This window comes from Eumetopias jubatus, unplaced genomic scaffold (genome assembly GCF_037043125.1).
Source record: "Eumetopias jubatus isolate StellerSeaLion01/CBP00866 unplaced genomic scaffold, mEumJub1_p1.0 scaffold_8, whole genome shotgun sequence".
In the NCBI taxonomy this organism is placed as follows: domain Eukaryota; kingdom Metazoa; phylum Chordata; class Mammalia; order Carnivora; family Otariidae; genus Eumetopias; species Eumetopias jubatus.
In genome coordinates, this window is record NW_028274814.1 from 47,993,905 (window position 1) to 48,011,245 (window position 17,341).

Consider the following 17,341-nt stretch of genomic DNA (forward strand, 5'->3'; position numbering starts at 1 on the left):
AATTATTCCACCATCACTCTTTGAAAGCACATTTCTTCTATTGAAATATAGGGTACTTTTGTCAAAAATCAATTGACCAATAATAAAGATGAGAGCAGAAATTCTTAATCTCAGGAAACAAACTGAGGGCTGCTGGAGTGGTGGGGGGTGGGAGGGATGGGGTGGCTGGGTGATAGACATTGGGGAGCATATGTGCTATGGTGAGTGTTGTGAATTGTGTAAGACTGTTGAATCACAGATCTGTACCTAAGAAACAAAAAATAGATTATATGTTAAAAAAAAGAATAAGAAGATAGCAGGAGGGGAAGAATGAAGGGGGGCGGAAATCAGAGGGGGAGACGAACCATGAGAGACTATGGACTCTGAAAAACAAACTGAGGGTTTAGAGGGGGGAGTGGGAGGATGGGTTAGCCTGGTGATGGGTATTAAAGAGGGCACGTACTGCATGGAGCACTGGATGTTATATGCAAACAATGAATCATGGAACACTACATCAAAAACTAATGATGTAATATATGGTGATTAACATAACAATAAAAAATTTTAAAAAACTAATGATGTAATGTATGATGATTAACATAACATAATAATAATAAATAAATAAATAAATAAATAAATAAATAAATAAATAAATAAAAAACCTCGATGAGATACGATCTCACACTAGTCAGAATGGCTAAAATTAACAAGTCAGGAAATGACAGATGTTGGCACGATGTGGAGAAAGGGGAACTCTCCTACACTGTTGGTGGGAATGCAAGCTGGTTCAGTCACTCTGGGAAACAGTATGGAGGATCCTCAAAAAGTTGAAAATAGAGCTGCCCTACACCCAGCAATTGCACTACTGAGTATTTACCTCAAAGATACAAATGCAGTAATCTGAAGGGGTACGTGCACCCCAATATTTATAGCAGCAATATCCACAATAGCCAAACTATGGAAAGAGCCAAGATGTCCATCGACAGATGAATGGATAAAGAAGATGTGGCATATATATACAATGGAATATCATGCAGCCATCTACAAAACTGAAATCTTGCCATTTGCAATGACGTGGATGGAACTAGAGGGTATTATGCTAAGGGAAATAAGTCAATCAGAGGAAGACATGTATCATATGATCTCACTGGTATGAGGAATTCTTAATCTCAGGAAACAAACTGCGGTTTGCTAGAGTGGTGGGGGTTGGAAGGGATGGGGTGGCTGGGTGATGGACGTTGAGGAGGGTATGTGCTATGGTGAGCGCTGTGAATTGTGTAAGACTGTTGAATCACAGACCTGTACCTCTGAAACAAATAATACATTATATGTTAAAAAAAAAAAAAGAATATAGTAGGAAGGGATAAATGAAGGGGGGGAAATTGGAGGGGGAGACGAACCATGAGAGACTATGGACTCTGAGAAACAAACTGAGGGTTTTAGAGGGGAAAGGAGTGGGGGGTTGGGTTAGCCTGGTCATGGGTATTAAAGGGGGCACATATTGAATGGGGCACTGGGTGTTATATGCAAACAATGAATCATGGAACACTACATCAAAAACTAATGATCTCACTGATACGAGGAATTCTTAATCTCAGGAAACAAACAGGGTTCCTGGAGTGGTGGGGGGTGGGAGGGATGGGGTGGCTGGGTGATAGACATTGGGAAGGTTATGTGCTATGGTGAGCGCTGTGAATTGTGTAAGACTGTTGAATCACAGATCTGTACTTCTGAAACAAATAATACATTATATGTTGAAAAAAAAGAGAAGAAAGTAGGAAGGGAAAAATGAAGGGGGGGAATCGGAGGGGCAGATGAACCATGAGAGACGATGGACTCTGAAAAACAAACTGAGGGTTCTAGAGGGGAGGGGGTTGGGGGATGGATTAGCCTGGTAATGGGTATTAAAGAGGGCACGTACTGAATGGAGCACTGGGTGTTATATGCAAACAATGAATCATGGAACACTACATCAAAAACTAATGATGTAATGTATGGTGATTAACATAACATAATAAAATTTAAAAAAAGAAATCATTGCCAAATCTAATGTCATGGAGGTTTTCTCCTATGTTTTTTCCTGAGATTTTTATAATGACGTGTCTTACATTTCGTGCTCTGATCCATTTTAAGTTCATTTTGTATATGGTCAAAGGTAAGGGTCAAATTTCTTTTTTCTTTCTTTCTTTTTTTATTTGCATGTGAATAGCCAGTCTTTATAGCACTACTTGGTGAAGAAACTGTCCTTTCCTCCATCAAATGGTCTTGGCACTCTTGTTAAAAATCACTTGATCATATATGCAAAGATTTATTTCTGGGTGCTCTATTCTATTCCATTGGCCTATATGTCTGTCTTTATGTCAGTACCATCTTACAGACAGAACCAAACTTAAAATAGATGGATCTATGATGGGTCAACTTATGATTTTTGACTTTATGGTGGTGAAAAAGTGATATGCATTCAGTAGAAACCATACTCTGAGTTTTGAATTTTGATCTTTTCTCTGGCTAACAATATGTGGTACCATAGTCTCATAATGCTGGACAGTGGCAGTGAGCACACCTCCCAGAAAGCCATGTGATCACAAAAGTAAACAACTGATGCACTTACAACTATTCAGTACCCATACAACCATTCTATTTTTACTTTTCCCTTTCAAGAGTATTTAATAAATTACTTGAGATAGTCAATACTTTATTATAATAAAGGCTTTGTGTAGATGATTTTGCCTAACTGTAGGCTGATATAAGTGTTCTAAGTATGTTTAAGGTAGGCTAGTCTAAGCTTTGATTTCAGTAGTTTAGGTGTACTAAATACATTTTCAACTTAGAATATTTTCAACTTACAATGAGTTTATTGGGACATAACCATCATTAAGTTCAGGAAGGACTGTATTTTGATAATTGTAATTTTGTTAGAGGTTTTCTTTTTTTCTTTTTTTTTTTAAGATTTTATTTATTTATTTGACAGAGACAGCAGGAACACAAGCAGCGGGAGTGGGAGAGGGAGAAGCAGGCTTCCCACCAAGAAGGGAGCCCGATGTGGGACCCGATCCCAGAACCCTGGGATCATGACCTGAGCTGAAGGCAGATGCTTAACGACTGAGCCACCCAGTCACCCTTGTTAGAGGTTTTCAAATGAGGAAGTGTAAGGCCTTCAACTGTGTTCTTCTTTTTCAAGATAGTTTTGACTACAGATAGTCCTTTGAGATTCTATTTGTTATCTTGGAGAAGTTTCTATGTGTAAATGAGAAAAATGTGTATTCTCTAGTGGCTAGAGTGTTCTCTATATAACTGTCAGGTATAATTGGTCTAAAGTGTTGTTTAAGACTTCTATTTTTTACAGGAAGGGGCCTAAGAGTCTCTTTATGAGAGATGGATATTTTAACAGTGATGCAAAGGAAGAATGCCATGTGATGACAGAAACAAAGATCGGAGTGATACAGTGACAAACCAAGAAACAAAAGGATTGCTCACAACCGACAGAAACTGGGAAGAAGCAAGGAAGGATTTGCTCAAACAAGTAAAGTAAAGAGTTTCAAATGGAACTTGGTCCTGACACCTTCATTTCAAACTTCTAGCCTCCACAACTATGAAGAAAATATATGTATATTGTTCAAAGACGCCCAGGTTATGGTACTTGTCATGGCAGCAGAAGGAATAAATATACCACCCATGTAACCAGCACCCCAGATTATTACACCGATTATTATCAGCACCTGAGAAATGCCCCTTGGACATAGTTTCTTTCCAAGAATAACTCTGCACCAATGTAAATGGTATTCATTCTCCATTATTGTTCCTTTTAGGAATAAATCCACATAGCAGGAACTTTTGTCCTAATTTCTAATAGCAGAGATTAGATTTACCTGGTGTTGAACCTTATAAATAGGGGAATTTTAAGGATGGATTATTTTGTGTCTGGTTTCTTTGCTCAAAATTAGGTTTGGGATATCAATCCACAAAGACATGGCCAGATAGTTTAAATAAAAGAAATACCAGAAAGAGACGCTGGTTTCACAAATAATAGGAAATTATACATTTAAACAACACAATATAACCCCTTTTATATTGGTGAAAATTTTATTGACAAAAATCAAACAGATCGATAACACGTGGTGGTAAAGAAATGAGGAAGCAGGAATTCTTGAATGTTGCTGTGTGGAGATGATAGGTGGACAACCTCTACTGAAATATTACAGGTCTATTAAAATTTAATGTACACATCTTTTGCTACAGAGATTTCACTGCTAGAGATTTATCATATATATAAATATATATATATATACACATACATAGGCAAAAAATACTGTATTAAGTGCTATTCATTCCAGCATTTTTCTACAGTTGTAAAATTCTGGGACAAACTGAAATACCGATTGGAAATAAAACTGTTAGATAAATTTTTGGTACATCCATTTAGTGTAACATTTGCAACTGCTTACAGTGATGCAGCTCCTATGTACTGATATGGAACAAACTGCATGATATATTTTTAAACAAAAATGTAAAGAAGCAATACTATTGTTTGTAGTTATGTAACATTTTGTTTAGCAGATAGCATGCATATGGCTGTACTTTCCTAGAATATCTTTGGAATACTATCTAACTATTACAAGTTTGCCTATGAGAAGGGAACTAGGTGACTTGGGAACAAGATGGATAAAGAGAACTTGTTCATCATGAATGTATTAATAACCTATTTATATCAGAATCATTTAATTGTTTGTAAATGTAAAATCTTATACTCAGTGAAAATGAATTTGTTTCACATTCTTTGGTGGATTGGTTCTTGAAATTTCTAAACAATAAACTTATTTTTTGAATATATAATATTCCTATTTATAAACCTTAGAGTTTTAACCTTGTTGAGGAATATTTGAATGATCATAACCCTTAATAAATCATGCATATTGGGCTAATTTGAGTTAATATCCTAAATTGTTTCCCTAATAGCTGTTAAAGAAAGAAAACATTAAAACTTTGATGACAGTAATTCTTTTAATAATCAGGGCCAGTGAACTCTTTTTCACAAATGTAACGAAAGGGTTTACTACAATCAGCAGTAAAAATTTTCGATGACTTGAGGTGTCCACATTTTACATCCATTAAACTTTGCTGGAAATTCCTGCATCAGAGAATATATTTATTTTAGAAAGTTATTTCTCGGGCAAAATTTACCACGAATTTAAAACATATGTGCAATTATTTCAATGGACATATAAATCATGTGACAAACATACAGCTGTAAGATTATAAAGTGTAGTTGTATCTAAAATTAATGGAAATGTTGCCAGTGGACATTTGGAGATAGGGAAGAAGTAGAAAGACTAGTATAGACTGGGATGTATACATGGGTTAGACATGTACACTTGAAAAATTCTAAGACTCCTGAAACTTCTAGGAAGGGACCAAATATAATAAATTCATTATGTGACATACTGTAACTACATATAAAATATTTCCAGTTTCCTATGATTCAGATTAGTATGCACAGAGTATGCATTTCCAGTGCTAACCTCGTTTTAATCACAGAAGGTGCTCATATGCGTTTAAGACAGAGTGCACTTTTCCCCACTCAGCCTAATGTTTTCCACACCAAACAAAGCATTAAAATTTGCAAATTTGGGCAATGAGAATCAGGTATCTGGGGGGGGGCCTAGGCTACAGTATACAGAAAAAAAATTTACTTAGTTTTAATTTTCCTCCAAATGTTCATGAATATATCTGATAGGAAGTAACAATTTCAAGTAGTAAAATTGTCAGTGAGAACTCACCAACCTTTTAAATTCTGCTGTTGTTTCAGTTGTACTTATTTTATAGGGATTCCATTACCCTACCTGCTCCTTCTTGGTTTTACTCCTGTCTCTGAAGCACTTTTCTCAATGATATTTTCTGGCTATCTTCATCTCCCGGCTATCTTATCATTGTCTTAAACATTTGGGTGTCCAAGGGCTCAGGCTTTAGATTTCCTGAGAATAACTTCCACCCTCTTATTTATCACATTGTCTGCGCACAGCTGTGTACATCTGCATCCCCAGCACAGACCTCTCACATGAACCTCATGATCATGTATCACAATGCCCCATGTGATACCCCCATACATAGCTAAATGTTTAATAGATTATTTAAAATTGTATCTAAAACTGAATTCCAATTATGCCATATTAACATTAATGGCAACATCAATCTTACAACTTCTGGACCAAAACCCTTAGAGGCATCCCTGATTTGTCTGTCTCTCACACATCTTTGAAAGAAATGTGAAATCTGGCCACTTTACACCAGCACCAACCCTACCATTCATCATCAAGTCACCAGTTTTCATCTGGATGACTCCAACAGACTGTTAAGTAGATTCCTGCCTCCTAATTTATAATCCCTGCACCCTCCCCAAAAGAACACACATCAAGTAATCTCAACAGAGTGTCCAGAGGGAGTCTCTAAAACAGGAAGCCTGCTTTTGTCACTCTTCTGCTCAAAATGCTCTAATAGCTTCTCATTGCCCTCTTGAAAAAAATCCAAGTTTTTACTCTTTTCTGATGTCCTACACACTCTCACCATCATTAACTCTCTGACCTACATCTCTTCCCCTTGTTCACTTTACTCCAGCATCACAGGCCCTCTTGCTATTTCCTCAAGCATGCCAAATACACTCCTACTTCAGAGTCTTTGCACCAGTTGTTTCTACTGCTAAGATGCTGTCCCATCAGGTAATCCACAGACCTGGCTCATTCAAGATACTGTACAAATATCATTTCTCAAGGAGGCTGTCTCTGACCATCTCATTTAAAACAGTGAAATCTCTTTCTCTTACCTTCATACACAAAAGACACTATGATATAGAAAAAAAAATAAGAGACTTCACAATACTCCATAGCATTTATCTTCTTCTAATGTACCATATAATTTACTTGGCATATTTGGTTTGTCCTCACTCATCCTACCAGCACTATCAGGCCTGCATTAGAATGTATTATCCATTAAAGGAGGATACTGTTGCATATTTTATTCATCACTGTAACTTCAATGACTACAATAGTGCCTGATGTGTTATAGGCCATCAATAAACAGCATGTTAAATATCCTATGTCTCTCATACTGTCCCCCATGTTACTTAGATTTAGTTAGATTGTTTGCTTCATTTTCTAAACTAGTTTCCTGGACATCAACCAACAAATGTATGGGATTTACTAATGAGACATGACTACCAGAAATTATGTGGACTTGTGTGAAATAATAGCATGAAAGACAGTAAGTGACCACATTAGAGATACAAGATTACTAAAGGATTTATTTGGAAAAAGCTCTTTTCTTATTAGTTCTTGAATGATACAAAGTAAACAGGTACAAGTTGCAATGACAGAGAGAACTGGGTTTAGATGCAACTTTTCTTTCCTCATTATATTTTTACCATTTCCTGCAACCATAGCAGTGAACATGCCAGTATCACAGAACATACAAGAGAAAGACACAAAAGCAAAATGTCACGTTACTGTGTTTAGAAGGACCCTCCATTAAAGAACATGGGAATAAATAATGCTCTTTGGTCTATTTGAAGCCTGATATTGCATTTGGTTGCCTATCTGAGAAGCAAGATCAAATGGGATTCAAGATATTCCTGAAGTCCCCAAGGAACCTTCCCTCTTCTTGACCTATAATCTACCAGGCAGTTCCTGAGCAGGAAAGGGAATGGGAAAACTGTGACATGAAAACTTACACCATCTGAGATAAGAGAGTGCCATCCAGCCACTTCCAGGAAGTCTTAGCTCCTGTTTTATGTAATCCAATCCAATAGTTGTATTTTATTTTTGATTGAATGATGTTCTGCGGGAAAATTAGAATTATTGGTATTATTCATAACATCAATGAAAACACTTCACCCACAGAGGACTCACAAAATACTGGGCACCTTTATCTTCAAATGCCACTATGCTAAATGGAGGAGGCAAGCTACTTTCTCCATGGTGCAGAGAAGAATTGGATATGGAAAGGATTCAACGAATGACCATGGTGCAGAGAAAAAATGGATATGGAAAGAATTCAATGAACGAATCACTCAATTCTTAGTGATTGAATGAAAGCTATCCAGAAAGGGACACGATGGACTTAAAAACTTCACATATAATAAAGTAGAAAAGTAAATAGGATTGCACTAAACCTAGAACTTTTCTTTACCTTAAAGAATGTGAAAAGACAAGCTTCAAATCTGGAGACATCTGCAATAATTTAAAGAACAAATAGATATTGCTATAAAACAATATCAAAATAAAATTATCCAATAAGAAAAAAATGGACAAAACATAAGAACACATTTCAAATAAATAAAGCATATAGCCAATAACTATAGAAAGAGCCAAGCTCACTAGAGATCGGGAAAATGCAAATCAAAGTCACAAGGATATATTTTACAACTATTCAATTTGCAGAATAAAAATAACAACACCAACTTTGTGGGATAGTAGAGATCAAAGATATCTTTAAAACTATTGCTAAAATCATATTGGAAAATAATGTGGAATTCTCATATAAAATTGAACTTGTACAAACACTATTGACCACTGATTCCACTCCTCGGATGATTTGTCATAAAAAGAAGAGAAGACACATGGAACAATGTTGCACAGAGATATGTCTAAGAATGCTTAATGAAGGACTATTCATTGCAACAAGAGCTGGAAACAACTGAAATTCCCATCATCTAGAAAATGGATGAAGCATATCACACTGTGGAATCTTACACAGCAGTGAAAATGAAGAAACTATACCTAGAAGTGTTAAAAGAGCTTATGTCGTTTATTTGCTATGTACAGTAAAGCAAAAAAAACAAAAAAAAACTTTCTTGAGTATTTTCCATAACTATATGGAGTATATTCTGTAACTATATATAACTATAAAGTGGGAATCATACTCTCAGTTTTGAAAATTTTGTGCACTGAATAATGAATTCAGGGTAAGAAATATCTTTAACATAAAAAAACTGTAAATTATTTGTAATCATTATTCCAACTGGCATATTTTATTCACTTAAACGTTCCCTTATGGATGCAAATGTGAAGCAACAAGCTAATGTTCTTTCCTAAAAGCAATGTATTTATTATCTCTTTCTGTCTCTCTTTCTCTCCCTCTCTCTCAAATCCTCTCCCTTTCTGTCTCTCTCCCACTCTTTCTCTCTCCTCTCAAACAGACACACATACATACACACGCCAATATTTTTTTCACTATAATTAAATTGTATAAGAAAAAAACTCAATAGTGTATCTTTTAGAGTAGGGAAAATGGATGGGTATTATATAAGTGTCACAAAAATATACTTTATCATTTCTAGGTCTCTGAAGAAATACTAAAGTTAAATGTTCATTGATTCTTTCACTCACATATTTTTGTTAGATTTAGGGGTATACATAAATGCATAAAAGCCAATCTCAGCTTTCTGTATCAGTGGATTTAAGACACTGATTTCATTACAGTTCTAGGCTTTGTAAAACAGCAAAAGACTGAAAATCCTAAACCATTAGTGTAAGAGTAATGCTGTTCTACAGCAAAGTCTGTTACAGGGCTTGTATAGTGCATCAGTATTCCAGTTTAGATCCTGAAAGCAAGGCTATCAGATTAAATAGATCATGAAACTCAGCTTTTGTTCTAACTAGTGGCAAAAGTCTCAAGGAATTTCAAAGGCTCTAGATTAGTTCATGGAAATACAGACATAACAAGCATAAGAAGTTTCATTCAAACTCTGAAGCATAGAAACTTCAATGGCAGGACTAAAACTGAAGAACCCTGAATTGGAAATTACAGGGAAAGTACAGATTAAAAATAAAGTTAATTTCTGAGAGAAGAAAACTCAAATCTTTTAGGAACTGACTGATAACAATTAAGGTTTAAATTAATCAAGGTATTAATAAGATGTACCTGGATTTTTAAAATTTGACTCCTTATGCAATTACTTAGTTCATCTGTTTCATATAGGTAAAAGTGATTCATTCATATTGTTATTTTAATAAGAATTTTATACACAAGAAAACAGAAGCATTTTTTGTTTGTTTTATTTACTTATTATTTACTTTTTTAAGTAAACTCTACACCCAACATGTGGCTTGAACTCACAACTTTTGAGATCAAGAGTCACATGCTCCACTGACTGAGCCAACCAGGCACCCCTGAGTGGTGGTGTTCTTGTTGTTTTTTGAATATAGGGCCTTTAACTTAACCTTCACAAGATACTACTAGGAGTAACATTGCTAGGACTAAACAGTGTAACTGGAATTTGGTGCCTAAATGGAATCATTAGAAGGAAATCTACAGAGTCCATTCAATTGACTTTATAGTCCTAAACTTTATAAGGGATGGCAAATTTGATCTAGATTATCTCTTCTAGAAAAGAGATGCTTCCTCTGCCATTCTGGATTATATGTAAAATAAAAGTTCATCTTTAAAGAATCACTCCAGTAAATTCAATCTTTATTTTTTATCATTTTTCCCATGGCCATGCATGAAAGTGAGAGACTCATCTTCTCTTACAAGTGTGATTCCTTCCAAATATTGAGAGAAGGAACAACAGAACTCAGTACAACAAGAATTATCTCTTTAGGTTGCTCACACCATTGAAGGCAGTTTTTCTTTTGCCCTGTATTAGCCCTGAGAAGCTAAATACTGAACCATGTGATAAACATTAAAATGTGAAGATGCAACACATGCAATAAAAAGACTGAAAATGAAATGGGACAGCAGAGCCATTTCTCTTGTTCATTGTTTAAAACAATGGATCTTGGGGTGCTTACGTGGCTTGGTTGGTTAAGCACCTGACTCAAGCTCAGCTCAGGTCTTGATCTCAGGGTCATGATTTCAAGCCCCATATGGGCACCAGGTTGGACTGAAGCCTACTTAAAAAATAAATAAATAAAAACAATGGTTCTTCTGGGTCTCTGTTACACCTTTGTCTCTTCTCCAGAGAAATCAACACTGATTAACAAGTGCTTCAAAACAAAGTGGCCAAATAATATTGGAGGAAAGTTGAAATAACTATCCTAATTCAAGACATAGGACTTCTCATAAAGCATTTAATCAGGTTCAATAAACTAGACATACCTGCTCCTCTTTATTATCAATCTTAATGAGACTAGAACGCAGGTCTTCGCATGACTTCTTACTCCTCTCCCAAGTTTCCTCTTCTTTTGAAAAATAGTAACAGCTTTTTCCACAGCAGTACCAACTTCCTTGAAATGAGTCATAGTCTTTATCTTGAAAAGAAAAGCCACCATGATTCTCAACCACAAGACCACTTAGAGACCTGCACTTCCCACATATTTCTTGCTTACTTCAGACTGAATGACCAAAAATAGATGGTTTTCCCATTTCCCAAAAGTCTAATGTTGGGAATAGCTCTTTGGCCAAATTGTGGAGCCAGGGACTGTCTCTGACAGACCTCAGACCATTGTTAGGATTGCACTAAGAAATTTTGACTTCTCAAGGACAAATAAACTGCAGCCATGTGGAGCAGCTATCTTTGCAGGAAGAAATCCACAAAGTGAATATACAGAGATGGTGTTAATTCCAAGGGATCTATATTGGGAAAAATTCATCCATGATCATCAATTACTCAAATAATCAAATCAACATGACTTTGTGAAAGTCAAGATTTAGATTAGCTATTATGAAGAAAATTGATTTGATTTAAAAAAATTAAAAAGGTGAGCAAAATTAAAGGACCTGACAAAGCACAACATAGAATTTTTAATTATATATTGAAACGGGACAGAGGGGATAATTCCATGAAAAAAAAAAAACACTTGTAAACTATCACTGTAAGTATTCAAGCGCATACCTGTAATAGGCAATAAAATAGAGTGATCTTCAGCCTCTCCTAAGGAAGCACTTTTTTCTTTTGTATTGTTCATATCTTGCATAGTGTGTGCAAAACACTTCTGAAAAACTTCAATCCATATTATAAAAATAAGATCATGAATGCCTTTCATAGATCACATTATTACACTTGCTTACTCTAATTCTAAATGGCATAATGAATGTTGTTGACTAAATGAAAGTACGATCAGAAAAAATGGTAGTTTAAAATAGTTTGAAGTATCAGAAAATAAAACAGATTTTTAAATGAAAATATAACTTACTATCCATTATTTTTAAGTATATAAACTTAACACAAAACATATAAACATATAAATCAGAAAATATAAACTTGAAATAAAACATTAACTAGTTTCTATGTCATCTAATTTTCAAATAAAGTTTTCAAAGTTGGTGAGATTTTGTATTTAGTATTTATTTAGCAATGAGTATTTGCATGTAAAGCCAAATACAGTGATTTGACTCTCTTCTAGGATAAACTTATAGTTGATTCATTGAATTTACATGGACCAAGATAGCTCAGATAGCTACTTCTAATATGAAATATAGCAATATCTTCCCAAAACTCACAAATAAAAAACGTAAAAGCATAAAGTATATTGCTCTGTAAGTGTGTGAATATTAAAAGAAAAATCCTTTAAGGTTTTGTTACACAACTGAGAATCTTAATTTCCAATTCTGCTACCACCCACCATCATTCAGCCAAATTCAATGTCTACTTGTAAAACTCCAACAATATTAATTGCACAGTCTCTTAATGTAGTCAATTGCAATAAATATAACTACTGCTTCAATTCAGCCATCCATTCCAATGTTCATATACTGGATCTGAATTAAAAAGACATATTAAGGGGCACCTGGGTGGCTCAGTTGGTTAAGTGTCCGCTTTCAGCTCAGGTCATGATCCCTGCGTCCTGGGATCAAGCCCCATGTCGGGGCTCCCTGCTCAGCGCGGAGCCTGTTTCTCCCTCTCCCTCTGCTGCTCCCCCCTGCTTGTGCACTCTCTCTCTGTCAAATAAAAATATAAAATCTTTAAAAAATAGGAAATTGATATTAAATATAAAGTGATATAGAAAATAGATCAACCTTATATTCCTCTGTGATTTAAGCAGTTTTGCAGTATGAAAAGGAATGTAATATTCAAGTAAAGATTTTTCCAATTCTCTGATTATACAGAAAACCTCCTTTTACACAAAATATAAGGATGAATAAATGTGTAAGCCTCACTGTACATTTCAGCCAAATTTTGTGCTATTACAACTATTATGTACCCTATTTTGTGTAGCATAAAAACTAAGTGATAACAAAATAATAAAATCATCATCATCAATATTATCATCAATGCCATCATGATTATTAACATTTCTATAGGACTTTATGATTTACGAGGGTTCCACAGAAATTCAGTAGTTATAACATTTCATTTATCACTCTGGCTCACTGCTCTCATAAGAACTGTGTATGTCCAATACTCACACATAAATCCTAAGCCTGTGATTGTCAGCAGGAGGAGAAAACATATAACTCCTAGGGTTAATGCAACCGTATACCATGGAAATTCTGTACAAAATCAGAAAGCAAAATATATAGTAAACACCGAGCATAGCAAAGCTCCCAGAATTAGAACGAAATGGAAATTCCTTCTGGAATTAAAATGAATGTCAGTATTCACTGTGATAATAAAACTCACTGAATATTACATTTAAATATACCCATTGATATATAAAGAGCCAGACATAAAATATCAAATAAGTATAGGCATGAGTATTATGATTTCACTTTTTCTTATTTTACATCATAACGTTTTCAGAAAACAAGAAAACAAACCGAAAAACCTTTACCTCTCCTTTTATCCATTGGACGTCTTTTGTCCTTCTGTTCCCTTGAATGGGGTAATTTTAGCTCCACATACGTCACTCTCTCCTCGCTCATTTTTGAGGACTGCTGTCAAAGAACACAGCTCAAATCCTATGCCATGTTTCACGAGGCATGAAAATAACATTATTTATCATGAAGTAACAGGGACAACTAAATGAATGAGAAGCATGATCATCTGAAATAAGCAAGGTAAAGGAAATATTTATCTGGGAATATTAGAAAGAAAATTGTTTTTAATTTCTTTTTGTAATGCCTTATAACAGCAATCCTACGCAATTAAATAAAGGTCCATTAGTGTTTACGGACATGTGATGTTAAGCTTTCACTGCTTTTAAAATAACTTAATTCATTGCCAAAATTTAAAAATGTACATTATATTCCATACTCCCCTAAAAATCTAGATTTATATCATCTTTTGAAAAATTATGTTTGATCTCTTAGTGCCTGTTTTATGCCCCAATGGGCACTATCTTAACACCAAAAAGAGTAACTCCCTCTTTAGTAAGGACACACACATTCAGAGAATGAGGAAAATGTGGAAATCATGGGATTCAAGGAAAGGGAGTTTAGGAAGTAATATTAAATGAGGGAGGAATAACTTGTCATTCGAACAACTATGCTGCACAGTGGCGATTTCATTTCTGTTTGTAAATGAAGAACACTGAGGCTCCAAGACATGTAATATATATATAAATATTTATTTAATTCAAGTATGTATATCATATATATAGCTTATGTATATTTATCCAAATAAATGATCTTGCACCTACACTTAACTTGTATAAACAATACCTTTCAAAAAATACTTAATGAACTCTCTCCCCTAAAATATAAGTAAATACATAGTGATTAAAGAGGAGAAAACATTTTCCCAAAAGAATATTTTTGGTAAATGTAGAAAGAACCAGTTAACTGTTCTTCCTAAATAGATTTGATTCTTGGGTTTTCAAAATATCTTAATATTTTACCATTTCATTACTTTATAATATTGGGAAACTTATTTGAACAATCGTCTATGATGATATAATGTATAAACACATTGCCATTTGTTTTTCAATAAATATTCTCTCTACCCAAGTGCCAAATCATAAAGTAAATCTTGTCTCAATGTCATGTTTTCCTAGCTAACTGGTTTCTCTTTAATGGTATTTTAATTGAATATCTGTACAACAAAATAATGAAAAAAATAAATTTGCAAATATAAAACTGGGTCTGTTTTGATAGAAAACCATATTTTCAAAACGAAAACTTTTTTTTTTATTATACTTAACTGAAAGGTGAGAGAATGTAAGCTTTGTATAATGCATTGCTAACTGGTTAGGTAACATCCATAGAGATAAAAGGGAAAAAAACACAGGTTTATATTGTCTAAAAAAGAATTAAATATCCATTAAAATATCTAAGGATTAAAAAAATCATATTCTACATAAGAAATATTTTGACCCACTCTCTAATCCATTCCTGTCTTCACTTGTAGACTAAAGTTAACATTAGATATAAGTTAACATGGATCCCAAAGTCAATTATTTTCTGCAACATTCCAACCCCCCCCAACTTCCTACATAGCTTTCCTGTAGCAAATTCTACTTTATCCCTCTTTGCTCCACAATGGGACAGCACAAACATGGGTCACACAAGCTCGCAGGCTGCAGTACCTACATCTGTGCCTTGGGATCTCACCAGCTGGAGAAATAGCGTGGTCAGAAACACAGCTATGATGTCCTGGCTCTGCGGGTCTTTCACCTCTGCTTTGACTCCAGGAGGTACTTGCTGATATGCTTCACTGACTCTCAGAGAGACCCTGTCGGAAGAAAGAATGCCAATGATCATGTGACATTAGATATCCCCCACACAGTAACCACTGGTGTCAATATCTCATTAACTCCTGCCCTCTACTCTGTGTCCAACAGGAGACATAGAAAACTCAAATGCGAAATCTTGGACACATTTTCTGGATCAGTTTAAACCTGGGATTTAGCAATTACCTTGAATCTTGGGGAAAAAAAAAAGCCTTCTCAAAATCTCATGAGATTAGGAAAGGCTTAACAATAAAATTGAAAAATTATAAAAATAAAAAGGGAATATCTATATTCGACCTGACATGATTCATATGTTTTCTTTTTATGGAGTGAAAATAAGTTCTCAATTGTTACATACATATAGTAAAACTAAAGAATGTCAAAAGGTACACACATTTTAGCCCTTATTTTTAACAAACATCCTAAGGATAGCCAGATTGCTTAATATATTACAGTAAATCTAAATACCTAAAAATTGAGATATAAACAATTTGAAGAACATCACATTTCTAATTCTCTCTGGTGTTCTCTTCAAACTGCCTGAAAAATTAAGACAGAAACATAGAGACACAAAATTTTGAATACGTTTCACAGTAGCCCTTTTAAAGCATCAACATCAAATTCATTTGTTCTATTAGTTCTATCAGAGCATGTTTAAAAATATATTATGAGTTTAATTCAGTGAGCAGCTCTAAGCGCTACGTAACCCTAGAAGTCAGTGTTAGGCACAAACAAAAGCAGTTTTGTTTTGTTTTTTTCATATCAATCACATTAATCTCTGCCCTTCAAGGACCCCATTGCTCTTCTGCTTTAAAATTCTTCTTAGAAATATGTAGTAATAACAACTGAAATCCACCTCTATGCCAGCTACACCAAGTGAAGTCTTTTCAAAACACTCTCCTGTGGTTTGGGCTTCCTTTTCCATCACCCCCAAAACACAAATGTCTTATCCTCTTCTAAATAATGGTAGTAGCACCTGTGAAAATATCTAGCTTTCTTTCTTGTAAGTTTCCTTTGGATCACTCTGTTTCTTTGCTAAGATCTAATCAGATTTTTTCAGGAAGTATGTTTCTGACATAAAGAGAGAAAGCATTCTGCAAATTCTCCATGCAACAGGGTTTTCTCTTAAAGGCAAACATGGTCTTCAGGCATGCCTATGAACTAAGATCTTCCAGGTGCTGGGTGTAATTACTCTGTATAGCAGTTGCACATTTCTATCTAAGCCTTATGTCAAATTCCCCAATACCAAAATACATCACTTAACAGAAATATATTTGATAACTCTTTTTTTGCTACTAAATGCTATATACCTTACTGGTAAAAGATGTAAGCCAGCAAACTGACTGTGAATGTGTGTTTTAGAGGGTGAATAGTATGACTTCTAAACTCTCAGTGCAGTGCTGTCTTCTGGGGTGTGGGGCATTAAGACCTGACTGTGGTTAATACTTGTCTGCTTCTGAAGCAGCCGCTGAGTGAAATGACTGACTTTGGAAGTCCCATCTTATCTTCTTCAGCAATATCCAGAATACCTTCCATGCAAATGAGTCTGCTGGGAGATTGAGCCTTAGGATCAGAAACTATTAGGTGGTATTGAATAACATTTGTATATGTTAGGAGCCAAGTGGAAAATTGACTCTAAAAGTTAGCATACATTTACAGGAATGTATTGCCTCTGATCTTTTTAAGAGTTGTATAGATTTTGCTTATCATTGTTTAATATTAACAGGTCAACCCCTAAAATCTTGGGGCAAACCACCAATGAAAAGCACTTATGAGCAATTTTAGTTGTTAGGCCTTTAAATAAGATGCCAGGTTTATCATAA

The 17,341-nt window shown here is 34.8% G+C and overlaps 1 protein-coding gene across 1 annotated transcript; it reads right to left on the bottom strand.

The window, feature by feature from the left end:
- Positions 1-4,921: 4,921 nt before the first annotated feature.
- Positions 4,922-15,513, bottom strand: LOC114221613 (killer cell lectin-like receptor 2). The gene is made up of 7 exons (XM_088025555.1): positions 15,379-15,513; positions 13,683-13,782; positions 13,318-13,401; positions 11,804-11,911; positions 11,068-11,219; positions 7,700-7,806; positions 4,922-5,107 (listed from the first exon to the last, which is right to left on the bottom strand). The coding sequence occupies exons 2-7, from the start codon at positions 13,771-13,773 to the stop codon at positions 4,981-4,983; spliced, it is 669 nt and encodes a 222-aa protein (XP_087881681.1). The 5' UTR covers positions 13,774-13,782; positions 15,379-15,513; the 3' UTR covers positions 4,922-4,980.
- Between the last annotated feature and the right edge of the window lie 1,828 nt (positions 15,514-17,341).

Bases quoted from the DNA above. Each gene is read 5' to 3' on its own strand.
- LOC114221613 (XM_088025555.1), bottom strand. From the start codon at position 13,773: ATGAGCGAGGAGAGAGTGACGTATGTGGAGCTAAAATTACCCCATTCA. The intron at 13,402-13,682 runs GTAAAGGTTTTT...GATTTTGTACAG, and splicing joins TCCAATGGATAAAAGGAGAG to AATTTCCATGGTATACGGTT. The intron at 7,807-11,067 runs GTATGTCTAGTT...ATTTTCCCGCAG, and splicing joins TTGATAATAAAGAGGAGCAG to AACATCATTCAATCAAAAAT.